We start from the raw sequence: 12,635 nt of genomic DNA on the forward strand, positions 1-12,635 counted from the left end.
CAATAACTACGAAACATCCATGTCGACGGCGGGAAGTAAACGTTGTCCTCCTTCATCGCCGCTAGTCAAACTTGGCAAAAGCAAGTTCATACGCCAGAGCAAGCGTCATACGCGCGTGCTGAAGCATATGGTCGAAGCTCAGATACTCAATCTTATCTTCGGTTGTGTGTATCTTGTTGTCGCTATACTTGAAGTCGGACTCAATGACGAAGGCTGACGGGTAGCCGGCTTTGGACGCGCTGGCGTGATCTGAGCAGGCGTAACCGCACTTGGTCAGAACATACGGAATGCCACAGTAGACAGTGATGATCTTTTTGATGAACTCGGTGAGACCGGGGTCAACGAAGTCAGTAATGACACCAACAGACTCAGGCTCGCCCGCGTCCAGCGTCTTCTGGACGTAGCCGGTCATGTCCTGCTGAAGCATAGCCTTGACCTTGCGAGCCTCCTTCTCGTAGGACTGGAAGATGGCCTGCGATCCCAAGAGGCCTCCTTCCTCAGCAGAGTACCAGTGGAACTCAATTGTGTTGTCTGCCTCGCCCTTGAGGATCTCTTCCGACTTAAGGAGTACGCGCAGGGCTTCGAGGATAGTTACGGTACCGCTGCCGTCGTCGTCGGCGCCTGGGGCGGCCAGGAGAGCTGGGAAGAAGAGGTTGATGCTGTCCTGGTGAGCGCCGATGACAATTGTCTTGTCGCTCTTGCCAGGGATGGTGGCGATGATGGAGGACTGGCCCCATGGGTGCGGGAACGCCTTCACGGAGGCCTTGACAGCGCCTGCATCCGCAAGAGTCTTGTTGACCTGGCCAAGGAGCCATGCCGAGCTCTCGACTCCGTATTTGGACTTATAGTATCGCGTGTGGAAAGAGGTGAAGGTCTCGAGATGCTCGCGCATGTTGTTCTTCTCCAGCTTCTTGAGCAGGGGAACGATGGTCTCGTTGTGTACAGGCTTTTCTGGGAACTTGACGCTCTCGGTCTTGAACCGGCGATCCAGTGTGCCGAGCTCTTCATTGTGCGTGATGTCGAAGAAGTTAATGTTTTGCTGTAGCATGTCAGCGGCAGGCTCCACATCGTCCACTGTCGGTGCCGGGTGGCCATACCTTGCGTAGCTCCCATTTCTCATCCTCTGTAACCCATCTTGTCTCACCCGGTGACAGCTCGATGAGATACTCGTCTGGCTCGATGATAGTAAGCTGCGGCTCCTGCAGGACCGCCTGGGGGTCCTTGGGATGCGAAAATGCAGCTGCAAGGGCTGCAGTGTACAGAGGTAGTAAGATCGTCGTTGACTTCATGTTTGCTGGAGTGTAGATGGTAGCAAGAGCTGTGATAACGTCAATGGCAGCTGGCACGGTGGCTGGGTTGACGCGATGATGCCGAGATAGCGGCGGAGCTGTCCTGTTTCAGCCAAGCGCGTAGATCATCCGTCACGAGGTCACGCGTCCGGATCCAACCTTGGAAGGTTCTTCGAAGCCAGCTCTTCATACTTCACGCTGCATATTCAGCGCTACTTCAAGCACCACTACTGTCTCTCTAACAACTAAGCTACAAGTCTATGGTATCAATATCTTCTTCCGCGTCGCATCTATTTGCAACCAGCCGCGATCAATCCCACCCGTGCACACCCGGGCATCCTTCACCTGTGATCTGCCAACGCCGCCACCAAACAACTGGATCGATTAAGTCACCATAGCCACCCACCGACCTGTTCAGATGCGCAGAAGACAGAATATGCTGCCTCTTGACGTCGCACACAGTTCGTGGTTCGGACCCGGAAGCTTTTGTTTTTCGGGTCGAGTTTGTGGAAATGACTCCCTCCCTACTGTCATGGATTGTGCGCGCGCTTCAGGTTCTGGCGAGGGCGCCTGGTCTGCATGTGCCTCTACCTGTTGCTTTTGTTGCTCATTAGGCTTCCCAGGAGCGCTCTCGTGTTTCAAGTTGTCTTGCACTTTCCTTACCGCTTTCCGAAAGGCTTTTGCAGGATTTGGCTGCTCCATTTTCACCCATTCCAGTTGACGTACAGGGATACCCGACGTCTTGCAGGCGATATGCAATTGTCGGGCAAGCTTGTCAATCTTGACGTCGTCCAGGTCTCTCGTTCTCAGGGATAGTCTTAACAGTAGGGAAGACTTCTCGGCATCCCGTCTCTGGAATGATGCGTCTCTTCTGGTGTTGGGGTTGAGGCGGTACAGGTCGATGTTCCGCGTGAATCGTTAGAGGCGATCCCATATGAGTGCAGCATTGGATGCTCGTTTAGTGTTGATCCTCTCCCAGAGCTTGATGACGGAAAAACTCTCTTCTTTAGACTCCTCGATCAGTTCTTCGAGCGAGTCACAGAAGGCCGTAGTAAACGACTTCTCCCCAGGCTCATTCGTGTAGCCTTCTAATGTCGATGCTGCCAACAGCTGGTATGCTCTCAGCTCGGTGCTTCTACCCTTGACGGCTGCAGTACTAGCGCAACAGCAGTCTAGGATTGACAGCACATCAGCCGTGGCAAGGGTGCGTAGAGGCTCTTCTGCTTGGCCCCAGAAAGCGACTGGTGCGAAATTACCGGAGACACTCGATCCTTCTGTCCTACGCCCTGTCAGCCTCGCGCAACTGACCCGGGTCTATTCAACTTACGCGGATAGCTCCAGGTTTCGGACGTTGCCATCAACAACTTGGCTACCGTGTCCTGTGTAATAAACGATGAGAAGGTTGTCCTCATCATCATGTTTGTGCACATGCTGAAGGATCTCGAGGTTGAACGCGACCTGGGGGTTGCGAGTGTTCTTGATATTCGCGATTGTGACCCCATAGCCAAGGCCTTTGGAGAATAACCATTTCAGCCTCTGAACCTAGACAGCATGTTAGTATCAGTCTTTCGTATTGACGGGCAGTATAAGTCACCTCCTTGTTGTGCCCGTCTTTGAACTCATCGATGCTTTCATCCCACCGGAGGATGAGCACTTCAACCTTACGGTATCCATTCGGTATGTCGAGCGCATTATTGGATGTTTTCTGGAACAGAGTTCGCCTTTCCGCTTCACGCTTGAGTGCCACTGCATCATCGCCAGGACGCAGCAAGGCTCCGCTTTGGGCAACGGTAGGGGAGTTTTGACGTGGGAGGGTCATTGGTGCAGGGCTTTGACCGGCATTGACACATGTTGCGTGCACCTGTCGTACACCGGACGGGCGTGAGGCTGTCATGACGAGAAGGCTTCAACTACTGGGAGGTACAGCAGGAAGCCGTGGCCTTATTTAATCCTATCGCGCATTTCGCTGCGGCAGCCCCAGTCGTTGCAAAGGTCCTCGTGTGGCTGTGTACATCCTATTCAGCGCAATCGCCCATCATCTATGTTGAACAGCTCGAACACATGTTCGTCTAGTTTACCTATCGGTTTGCCTTGTTACCTATTGGCTTGGGGAACCTTGACGCGACCCCGCTATCGTCCTCCGGCGCCACCACTTGGTTCGCCAACCGCAGCGTAGGTCGACCCTCCTCTACGACCCAACGCCTCACGTTTGATTCGACAAACGGAGATCATGCGGCTCAAATCTTGGGTTGAAGGCCCATCAGCTTGTGAGGTCTATGATTACCCGCAGGATTGCCTACATAAATTGCTTTGTCTTGAGGCTATGTTATAAGAACAACGGCAGTACATAAGTCTGCCTTGCTGCCTCGCTGCCTCGCTGCCTCGCTGCCTCACCATCCGCAGACTAGAGAGTCTGTACACAAGACGATTAGGCTTTGACACGAGGGTACTGAATAACTACTATGTCCTCCCAGGTAGGTCACACGAACCCCTCCATCCCATGTAAGATCTGAGTGGCTTCACGCTGACCGGAGTCCTCCGCGTTCCCTTAGGACACAGTGACGGAGGGCGAGCGGAAGAAAGCCAACGTGGCGCGGGACGAGAATGCCGAAGAAGTGAGTCGGCCCCTGCGCTGCTTGTATCGAAAATAAGCTGACCAGTCTCGCAAAGCGTGAACCAGGCTTCAAAGATGGAGAAAAAGTCAAGATGAAAGTCACAGAACCAGTAGTAAAAGGCGGCACGAGAACATTCTTCAAGACATTCACGGTCGCTGCGAGCCAATGCCCTGTTAGTTCGTGGAAATACCAACTTTACTATGATGGCGTATTGCACGCGCAAGGAGCCTGGTTTCCCGAGGATGACTTGAGGGCTGCTTGAAAGTCCTCTTCACCGGAACGCTAGCGTTTCCCAATGAAAAGGCCTGCTTCCATAGTCAGCTGTCAGATCTCAGCCTGATGTAACGACCACATTGTGTTAAAGCTCCAGTCTCTCTGCGGCTTCTGTCAAGCAATTTTGCCCATCTAATGAAACATTGCGTGCTTTTTTTTTTCAATATGCAGCCCTCCACTCCTTTTGTCGACGTTGAAAAATGTGGATCGGATAGCTCAAGAGATGCTATTATCGACGTGGACATCACCAGTCGTGCAGTCACGCTAGTGAACAAGGAGGCAATTCGTTCGTGCTCCGCCTCATCGCAAGGTCTGATGTGCGGTATTAATACAACTGACTAGGTCCAAAATTGTCGCGTGCACAGATCGACGCAGAAATCAAGACGACAAAGACCATACCGTGTAAGCTCCGCCACTCAACTCAGCCTTATTCTCATTGCTAACTCTTTAAGCAGTACAGGAGTACCCAACGGGCTACCCCCTACAAGCGGCTTTCCAGTCGAGTGAATCCAGCTGGTCCATCTATCGCGGGTTCAGTTACCTACACGCTCGCGTCATACTCGACTTGCAGGACGAGCTACGTTGTTTGGAAGAGGATTTAGAAGAGGTAGACCTAGAGAATGAAGGAGAGGATCGGCTGCGGTCTCGGAAGGACGATCTTAGGTTTGCGAAGGATCAAGGCATAGTCAGCCCTCGTGCTAGCCTCCTAGAAAAGATCAGGAGCAAACTCGTGAGCTACGGTCGGTTGTTCACCGTTTCGCCTTGCATCACGTTTACTAAGTCTTGCATGTAGATGAGATTCTCGTCAAAACTAGAGAGCTGAACGCTTTCCAGCGGCCATCCAACCGCGACTACCGCAGCTTTCGCACATGGTTCTGGAACAAGAAGCCGCTTAGCTACGAGCTAGAAGAGCAGTTCATCAAGCGTAAGGAAGACCTTGTTTCACTCCGACACGGTCGCGAATGGTCCGGTTTCGACGGACTCATCGAATCCTGCATCCAGAGGGTACATTATCGCCTCGTCCAGGTGAGTCGTTCCCACCCTTTGCAGATGTGTGCTAAAAGACAACGTAGAAGGTATTCGCAACGAAAGAACTTCGCGACAAGACGAATGACGAGCATGTTCACTACTACTCTCAGTCTCGCATAAAGAAGCTTGTTGGGCTGATCATTACACTCATCATCTTTATCCTCCTGGTACTCCCGGTTGTTGCCATGTACAAGCTGACATCGGTGGGTGATCGTAACTCCACCTTCGACGCCGTTGGGATTCTGGTTGTGTTCACATTGCTATTCTCTGCTGCCATGAGCTTGCTCACAAAAGCGAAGCGACATGAGCTATTTGCAGCCAGTGCCGCATACTGCGCCGTCCTGGTCGTTTTTATCAGCAATTTCAGCAATGATGGAAGCCGTCAAAGTGGATGAGCCCGTTTAGACAGTGGGAAGATGAGCAGCTAAATTCCTTTCATTTCTTTTGTCACGGATTTATCTAGGATGTGCCTACTGAAGGGTTATGCTCGATCCCTGTGCCAGGTGCATTCTACGCGTGCGCGATGTAGATTATCGTATAGGGTATAGTCATGGGGAAGCTCTTTCCAACATGTGTTCCAGTGGTAGGCAGTAATGTAGAAAACGCATCAGTCGCCCTCGGTGTATTCTTCATCCAGGTCGTCTTCGATACTGGCTTGTAAACGAATAAATGGTTGAATACGCGGCTCAAATGGAGTGTTATGGACAACGGGCTAACTCCGGGGTCGCGGATTGCCAGCTGTCCAACATCCATGTCGGCGGCAACGTCATCACCTCACCGTGCGATCGACTTATCACATCTACTAGTGATGTTTGGGTACCAATATTTTTCTCAATGCAGGTATTAAGCTTACGCGTGGTGTGATTGTGTGCGATGCGGGGGACTTTAAGTCCGGGTGACGTCTTCCTAACTCCGGGCGAGGAAGCTCACCACCTGGGCAGATTCTTCGGGTGCCTAGGTATAAAGAGGAGGACAGAGCCAACGAGCCAACGAAGAAACGGTGGTATCTTGTCCAAAGATATTTCGGATCGCACCAGTATACGAATTTGTATGACGACACCTGACACAAAATGGCCGACTCTTCAATCGTCTTCATCACGGGCGGCAACACTGGCATTGGGTACGAGACCGTAAAGGCTCTGTATGCTTCACCACAACCGCACACCATCCTGATGGGTAGTCGCTCTCTCGAAAAAGCCGAAGATGCCATCTCCAAGCTCAAAGGTGAAGTCTCAGAGGCCAAATCAGATGTCGTCCCCATCCAAATCGACATTGAGGACGATGCGTCGATCGAAAACGCATTCAAGAACATCGAGAGCAATTATGGTCACATTGACTCGCTGATCAACAATGCCGGTATGTGCTGTTCTCTGTCTCTCCAATGCGGCAGACTGATGTGTGGTAGGCGGATCTTTTGATGGCATCATGCGCAAGGACCCTAGCCCCAAAGGCATTCGCGCAGCTTGGGACAGAAGCTACTCCCTTAACGTCACTTCCACCCAAGTAGTGACCCATCTTTTCGCGCCCCTATTGATAGCCTCCAAACACCCTAGGCTTCTCTTCGTGACTTCTGGTCTGTCTTCCCTCGAAACCTCTTCCAGTAGCTTCAATTCCAAGCTCATGAACGCACCGCCGCCAAAGGGTTGGCCCAAGCCACCATCCATGGCCCAAACAGCTTATCGCTCGAGTAAGGCTGGGATGAACATGATGATGCTAGACTGGACACAAAGTCTTAGCGTCGATGGAGTCAAAGTCTTTGGCATCAGCCCCGGATTTCTGGCTACGGGATTGGGAGGCATGGGGCCGGAAATGTTGAAGAAATGGGGTGCGGGCGACCCAAGTATTGGGGGCGTGTTCATCAAGGATGTTGTGGAAGGGAACAGAGACGAGGATAGCGGCAAAGTTATCAACAAGGATGGTGTGCAGCCTTGGTAGCTGCGCTATCTGCGGTATGATAGGCCGTCGGCTGTCGCACAACATTCGCAGATCTACTATTCTCGGTATCAGTCCATGGTTTGCTAATTTTCAGCCCCCAAATGAAGACGGTCCCTATGCCAGTATTGTTTTCATGGGAGCACCCTTTCATTCTCTGGGGCTATTTTAAATCGACCTTTCGTGCATGTGTCGACTCCTCCTCCGTCTTCGTGTTACAGCATAGCTTATAATAATATGCATGATGCTGTGTATCCAGGGAAGGCTGACCCATCCGCAGGCACCATTGCCACGGCGTCCAAGGCCTTTGACCCTCATGAGCTGAAACTCGATGTAATTGTGCGGTGAAGAAGCCTCCCAAGATTTACCACTGCATTAAATCGCAGGTAATGTGGAATATGTTGCCCATACAGTTGACGTCTGTATCTTCATGTGGGAAAAGCAGTGAGACTTTCGCTGCTCAGCCTTGTGCCTTCGTCCTCTTATCTCTCCGCGTTCCCCGCCCCCACTTCGAAGAGCACAAACCTATGATCTTAGCTCTGGCCTACTACCCAATACGGCTAATGCTATCATCGCAACAAACTGCGCCTCGCTGCAAGTCGCTTCTACCTTTCCAATGGTTCGTTCTACACCGTGGAAGCATCTTAACGACAAGTATGTTCGCGCAACCGCTCTATCAGACGCTATCTCGTCCGTTAAATATAGAAGAGACAGCAGGTAGCAGAGTTATGAGCTGCATTGCGTACTTTATCGTGTTCTGGCGATGCACAACTCTTTACAATCTGCTTCGATAGCTAGACACATACCTTCCACAAAAACACTGTATACTATTACCAATAACCTACTTCCAATCGTTAACAAGACCCTGTATATCTATTGTACATCTCCAAGATAATATTCGTCACCCTAAAACGTCACCTAGATACAATGGCATCCGAACACGAGTCAGTTTACCTTGGAGTCTGGACAAATTGGTCTCATGGCTCGATAGCCGGCCTCACACTCACGACTACTCTTCAAAATGGCGGTCTGCTCATCGCTTTCCTTGCGCTGTTCACTACGTTTACTGGAACCTGTTTCTGGACCATCGTCTCATTCGCCATCCATCAGAACATGAGCCGAAAGATACCACAAAGTGCATTATACCACCAAAAGCAAGCGATACTTCGCAACTCCGAGACCAGTACAGCGGCTTTATGGAGACTATCAAGAATGTCTTGGGCCTGGCGGAAGGTGGTGGTTCCGCCCGCTTTACTCAGATCGGTGTCATTACCACTAGTCCTCAGCTTAGCGACCTTTTGCGCTTTCAGCACAGCCGGAGTATTCTCTTCGCGAGTAGCCACTACGAGGGGTGGCGAGGTTCTTCTCGTTGGTGACAGGTGTGCTACGTTGAACAGTTCCCTGTTCACCGGACAAAACTACCGGGTAGCTCAATCGTATATTGCCAGTAGGACCAGAGCGAGCGCCAACTATGAGTCAGTTTGCTATAGGAAGTCGGGGTCAGCAGATAGCTGCCGCAAATTTGTCCGAGATACCCTCCCTGTGACGGTCACGACTGGCATTTCCTGCCCCTTCCCGGGCAAAAACAAGATATGTCATTCTCCGACAGCGGCCCTCCGTTTGGATTCCGGGTTCCTGAATAGTCACTCTGATCTAGGTATCAATTCGCCACCTTCCTCAAGATTTCTCTATCGAACCGTTAACGAATGTGCCCCAATACGCGGCGAGGGGTACACATACAGAAATTCAACGCAACCCCAGTGGAGTGTTCAGTTCCTGTATGGACACTATAATGAAGGTTTCTGTGAAAGCAACGACCTTGAGTGCACTCTTCAGTTTGCTGATGCGAACACTCATCGAGGACCTTTAGGAAGCGAGTACTCGGTTTCGTAAGTCCTTCTCGTCGATCAAATACTTCTACAACTAAACATGCGTACAAGTGCCGTCACACGCTACAACGTTATCAACAACGACGAAGTCTTTTCAAACGATGCCTGGCGGCCAATCCAGGAACTAGAAGTTCCTGACGCAGACCTCGGTGTGTACTTCCTTCAGATGAAGGATATCAGGTATCTCGAACCCGTCACCGACTTATGGTTTGAAGCTCTGGACAAGGTGGTCAACCGCGGTCAGAAGTTTGGGAACCTGACTTCTTACGCTACCGAGCTGCCAATCAGAGCACTAGCATGTGCTCAGCAATACCAGTTTTGCCGGCCATCCTTAGAAGAAGTCGAAAACTGTACGCCGCTGAATGGCATATTTGAGGCCACAAGAATAGCCTCCTCAACACTCTTTCCACAGCCCAAAGATTCTGAGAGATTCCTTTGGTCCTTACGCGCCATCAGGGATATGGCCGGTGGCTTCCATGAACTCGTCAAACAGCTCAAGGGCGGATCGCTTCTCGCGAGTGATTATGTCTCAGATAGTGGGCAAGGTGGTTTACCAGACAATCAGTGGGAGCTGGAGCTGGAGCATTGGTTCAAATTCACGATGGCCGACTTACAAAGGGCCATACTCGACCAAGCGACCGGTCCAGTTGTCCCAGAGGCTGTGCCATTCTTTTCAGCGCCCACGTCTCCGGAAGCACGAGCGCTCTGTGGTAGTCAGAAGATCCGAAGTGATTCCTATACTTCGTTCAACGTACTCGGTCTTATGTTAATGTTTTCCATCGGAGGCCTAATTATGCTTATCGCTGCCTGTCTACCGTCTGTCACTGCCCGGTTGCAGCGGAAGAAGCCATTTTCCAGTATCGAGTGGGTCACAAACGATACACTGCAGCTACAGCGGCTTGCACACGAGGCTGTCGGAGCCGGACAGTGGCAGGGCGCATGCGATGATTATCCGCGAACGCGAAAGGGAGATCTTCTGGCAGTAATCGATATGTCCAACAAGGAACACCCTGTGCTCCGAGCTCCCGCAGCGGTCGAGATGGTGAAGGATGCAGAGCAAGCCGAGGAATTTCAGGACGATGAACGAGGTATGGAGGAGCAAAGAAGCGAAGGAAGCGTCGAAGAGCGAAGTGAGGGCCTCAATGTGGCAGGTCCAAGAGAGCAAGGAAAGGCGGAGTCGCAGAGGAATGACTCAATCCACGAGTCTTTGCTGAGTGTCGAGATCCCGCGCGTCTCCTTGGAGCTTTCACATCGCTTTGCCGCTGAAATATGTTAGTGTTCTTATCAGAATTCGATAGATGTGGGAATCATGCAAACCCAGAAATGACGCGCATTCCAGTCAGAGAGCACCACGAAATCTCATGGTGTGAGCATGCTGATAAACGCAGGAGCAAAACGGTGCGCGTAGCAAAGATGCCACCAATGCAAGCGCAGAAGATGACGTGACGCGTGCCTCGGCTATAGAGCGTTATCGATAAGGCACCCTCTAGCCTGGTACCCTTCACCATTACAATGCAACTCTTTATAAGTAAATCGCATACCCTCCAAAATATAAACCATCCAGATGCCGACCACGCGAGGCCAAAAGCGCGACGCAGAAATGGAGGCAGCCCTGAAACTTTTTTTCTCAAGCCCGCGCTTTGCGGTCGCCGGCGCGTCTTCCGACCCACACAAATACGGACATAAGAGTACGCTAGAATATCCTCTCCCAGTGCTACCTGGATCCTATCATCTCTAACACGATATCGCAGTATTCGCTTGGTATCTCCAGCACTCCTTCCCCGCAACGCCTTTGAACCCGCGAAGCCCGAGTGTTACCATCTTGAACCGTGCTCACGCCACCGTGCCCTCGCCGACTGCTCTCCAGGACCCACCAGCATCCAGCTACTCCCTGTCAGTGATTACGCCACCTACAGTGACGAAGCAGTTGCTCAAAGAGGCCAAGGAGGCTGGAATTCCTGCTGTATGGCTTCAGCCTGGAAGTTTCGATGCCGAAGTTCTAGAGTACGCGAAAGCTAACTTCAAAGCGGCGATTGGCGGCAATGGTGGTAGAGGAGGAGAAGGGTGGTGCGTACTTGTTGACGGAGAGGAAGGGATGAGGTTAGCCGGAAAAGAAGCGTCGAGACTCTAGTACCGCGAAGGTCGACCGAGTAGGATGTCTTGCTTCTTAAGCTGGCTGTCCGAATTATTACGATAATGTTTACGATCGATTGAGATGTACTACAATTCATAATAAGAACATATCATGTATTTGGCTAAGTCAAGTTTGCCATCCCACGCCTACATTCATTGTCCTTCAGCCTTTCCTCCACGAACTCTCCGTTCCAAGCCAAGTCTCGTACCCCTTCATCTCCGGATTCATCCTCTTGCACTCCTCAATATCCGCGCCAAATCCCTTCTCGCGAAACCAATCGAACATGTACCCAAGCTCTTTCGACATCCAGCACAACGCCCCGGCGACAGATCGGTACGTCATCGGAAGCTTTTCACCCGTCTGCTTTTCGAAGATTCCCTTGAATTGCTGGAACGAAAGCGACTCTCCTGCTAACGACATACCCTTGTTTTGGTATACCGGAGTATCGTGTTTGAGGAACGCTTGAGCGGCGGAGAACCCAATGTCACTAGTACTGATAAGTTGTAAAGGTTTCTCCTTTGGCAGCTTGATTGCCCAACTCGTTGTAAACACCTTGCCGAAGAAATCTGGAGTCAGATTCTCGTAAAATGCCACAGGTCGCAGTACGGTATATGTCATGTTGCCTTTCCTGGATTCGGAGAAGAGGTGTTGCTCGATATTATGTTTCGTGATGAAGTGGGGGACGGTTGTCGGATCCGAGTCTGATTTTGCACCGCCTCGATCCGCGGAAGAGAAGACGAAGTGCGATACACCGTTCTTGATAGACGCATCTACAAGGTCCTTTCCTTGCTTCTCCTCATTCTTTCCGAGCGCCTGTAGAAGATTCAGCAAAGCTCGACTATCATTGCTGGAAACATGCTCACCTGAACACTAAAGACTCCCCAAATGGGCATCTTGGTGGACTCTCTCGCTGCCTTGAACATCTCGTCGGCTGTATCGAGGTTTCCAGTGATGAGTTTGATCCTCGACGACTTCTTTTCGAGCTTCTTGGAGGATGACGACTGGGCGTTCCGGGTGACTGCTAGGATTTCGTAGGGTGCGTTCGCTTTGAGCAAGGCATCAACGACTGAACCACCTTGTTTACCAGTCGCACCTGTGACGAGGACTGCTTTGAGAGCCATTGATGGCTAATCGGATGTTATTTAGTATGGTCAGGAGAAAGAGAAGAAGGTTGCGACTGTGTTCGATTGAGAGTTGAGTGATTCTTGCATCTTTTATGGACACATCGTTCTGCCATGTCTATTCACATATGCGAAATCCAGCTCTGCTTAGTATTGCTCGTACACATGGTGTTGCGCACCGCGACTGTGCGAGTCGGCGGGTTGTTCGCCCGCTTCTGGCAGCAGCTGAGACGAACGCCGCTGATTGGTGTTCGGCCTTCCGAACAGCGAAGGCGAGGCGGCTTACGGGATCGATCTGCCCAACTTCTATCCGGTCGCAGCTCCGTCGCATCGTTCAAGCAATGGATGCATCA

General features: G+C 51.4%; 6 protein-coding genes across 6 annotated transcripts; 3 read left to right on the plus strand and 3 right to left on the minus strand.

Annotated features, from left to right (window-relative positions):
* Positions 1 to 61: 61 nt before the first annotated feature.
* Positions 62 to 1,289, minus strand: LAP1 (Leucine aminopeptidase 1; the record flags this gene model as incomplete). The annotated part of the gene is made up of 2 exons (XM_051430732.1): positions 62 to 1,039; positions 1,098 to 1,289. 2 exons carry the CDS (start codon positions 1,287 to 1,289, stop codon positions 62 to 64), a joined length of 1,170 nt encoding a protein of 389 aa, XP_051296219.1.
* Positions 1,290 to 2,207: 918 nt separating this feature from the next.
* J4E90_001142 (uncharacterized protein) lies at positions 2,208 to 3,108 on the minus strand (the record flags this gene model as incomplete). Its single annotated transcript, XM_051430733.1, has 3 exons — positions 2,208 to 2,568; positions 2,617 to 2,831; positions 2,884 to 3,108. The coding sequence occupies 3 exons, from the start codon at positions 3,106 to 3,108 to the stop codon at positions 2,208 to 2,210; spliced, it is 801 nt and encodes a 266-aa protein (XP_051296220.1).
* A 1,234-nt stretch (positions 3,109 to 4,342) lies between these two features.
* On the plus strand, positions 4,343 to 5,601 carry J4E90_001143 (uncharacterized protein; the record flags this gene model as incomplete). Its single annotated transcript, XM_051430734.1, has 4 exons — positions 4,343 to 4,463; positions 4,633 to 4,917; positions 4,971 to 5,203; positions 5,251 to 5,601. The coding sequence occupies 4 exons, from the start codon at positions 4,343 to 4,345 to the stop codon at positions 5,599 to 5,601; spliced, it is 990 nt and encodes a 329-aa protein (XP_051296221.1).
* A 675-nt stretch (positions 5,602 to 6,276) lies between these two features.
* J4E90_001144 (uncharacterized protein) lies at positions 6,277 to 7,141 on the plus strand (the record flags this gene model as incomplete). The annotated part of the gene is made up of 2 exons (XM_051430735.1): positions 6,277 to 6,562; positions 6,612 to 7,141. 2 exons carry the CDS (start codon positions 6,277 to 6,279, stop codon positions 7,139 to 7,141), a joined length of 816 nt encoding a protein of 271 aa, XP_051296222.1.
* A 1,926-nt stretch (positions 7,142 to 9,067) lies between these two features.
* Positions 9,068 to 10,303, plus strand: J4E90_001145 (uncharacterized protein; the record flags this gene model as incomplete). The annotated part of the gene is made up of 1 exon (XM_051430736.1): positions 9,068 to 10,303. One exon carries the CDS (start codon positions 9,068 to 9,070, stop codon positions 10,301 to 10,303), a length of 1,236 nt encoding a protein of 411 aa, XP_051296223.1.
* Positions 10,304 to 11,323: 1,020 nt separating this feature from the next.
* On the minus strand, positions 11,324 to 12,282 carry J4E90_001146 (uncharacterized protein; the record flags this gene model as incomplete). The annotated part of the gene is made up of 2 exons (XM_051430737.1): positions 11,324 to 11,974; positions 12,025 to 12,282. The coding sequence occupies 2 exons, from the start codon at positions 12,280 to 12,282 to the stop codon at positions 11,324 to 11,326; spliced, it is 909 nt and encodes a 302-aa protein (XP_051296224.1).
* Positions 12,283 to 12,635: the final 353 nt, after the last annotated feature.

Source organism: Alternaria incomplexa (genome assembly GCF_024043165.1).
Source record: "Alternaria incomplexa strain BMP 0042 chromosome Unknown scaffold_1, whole genome shotgun sequence".
NCBI lineage: Eukaryota > Fungi > Ascomycota > Dothideomycetes > Pleosporales > Pleosporaceae > Alternaria > Alternaria incomplexa.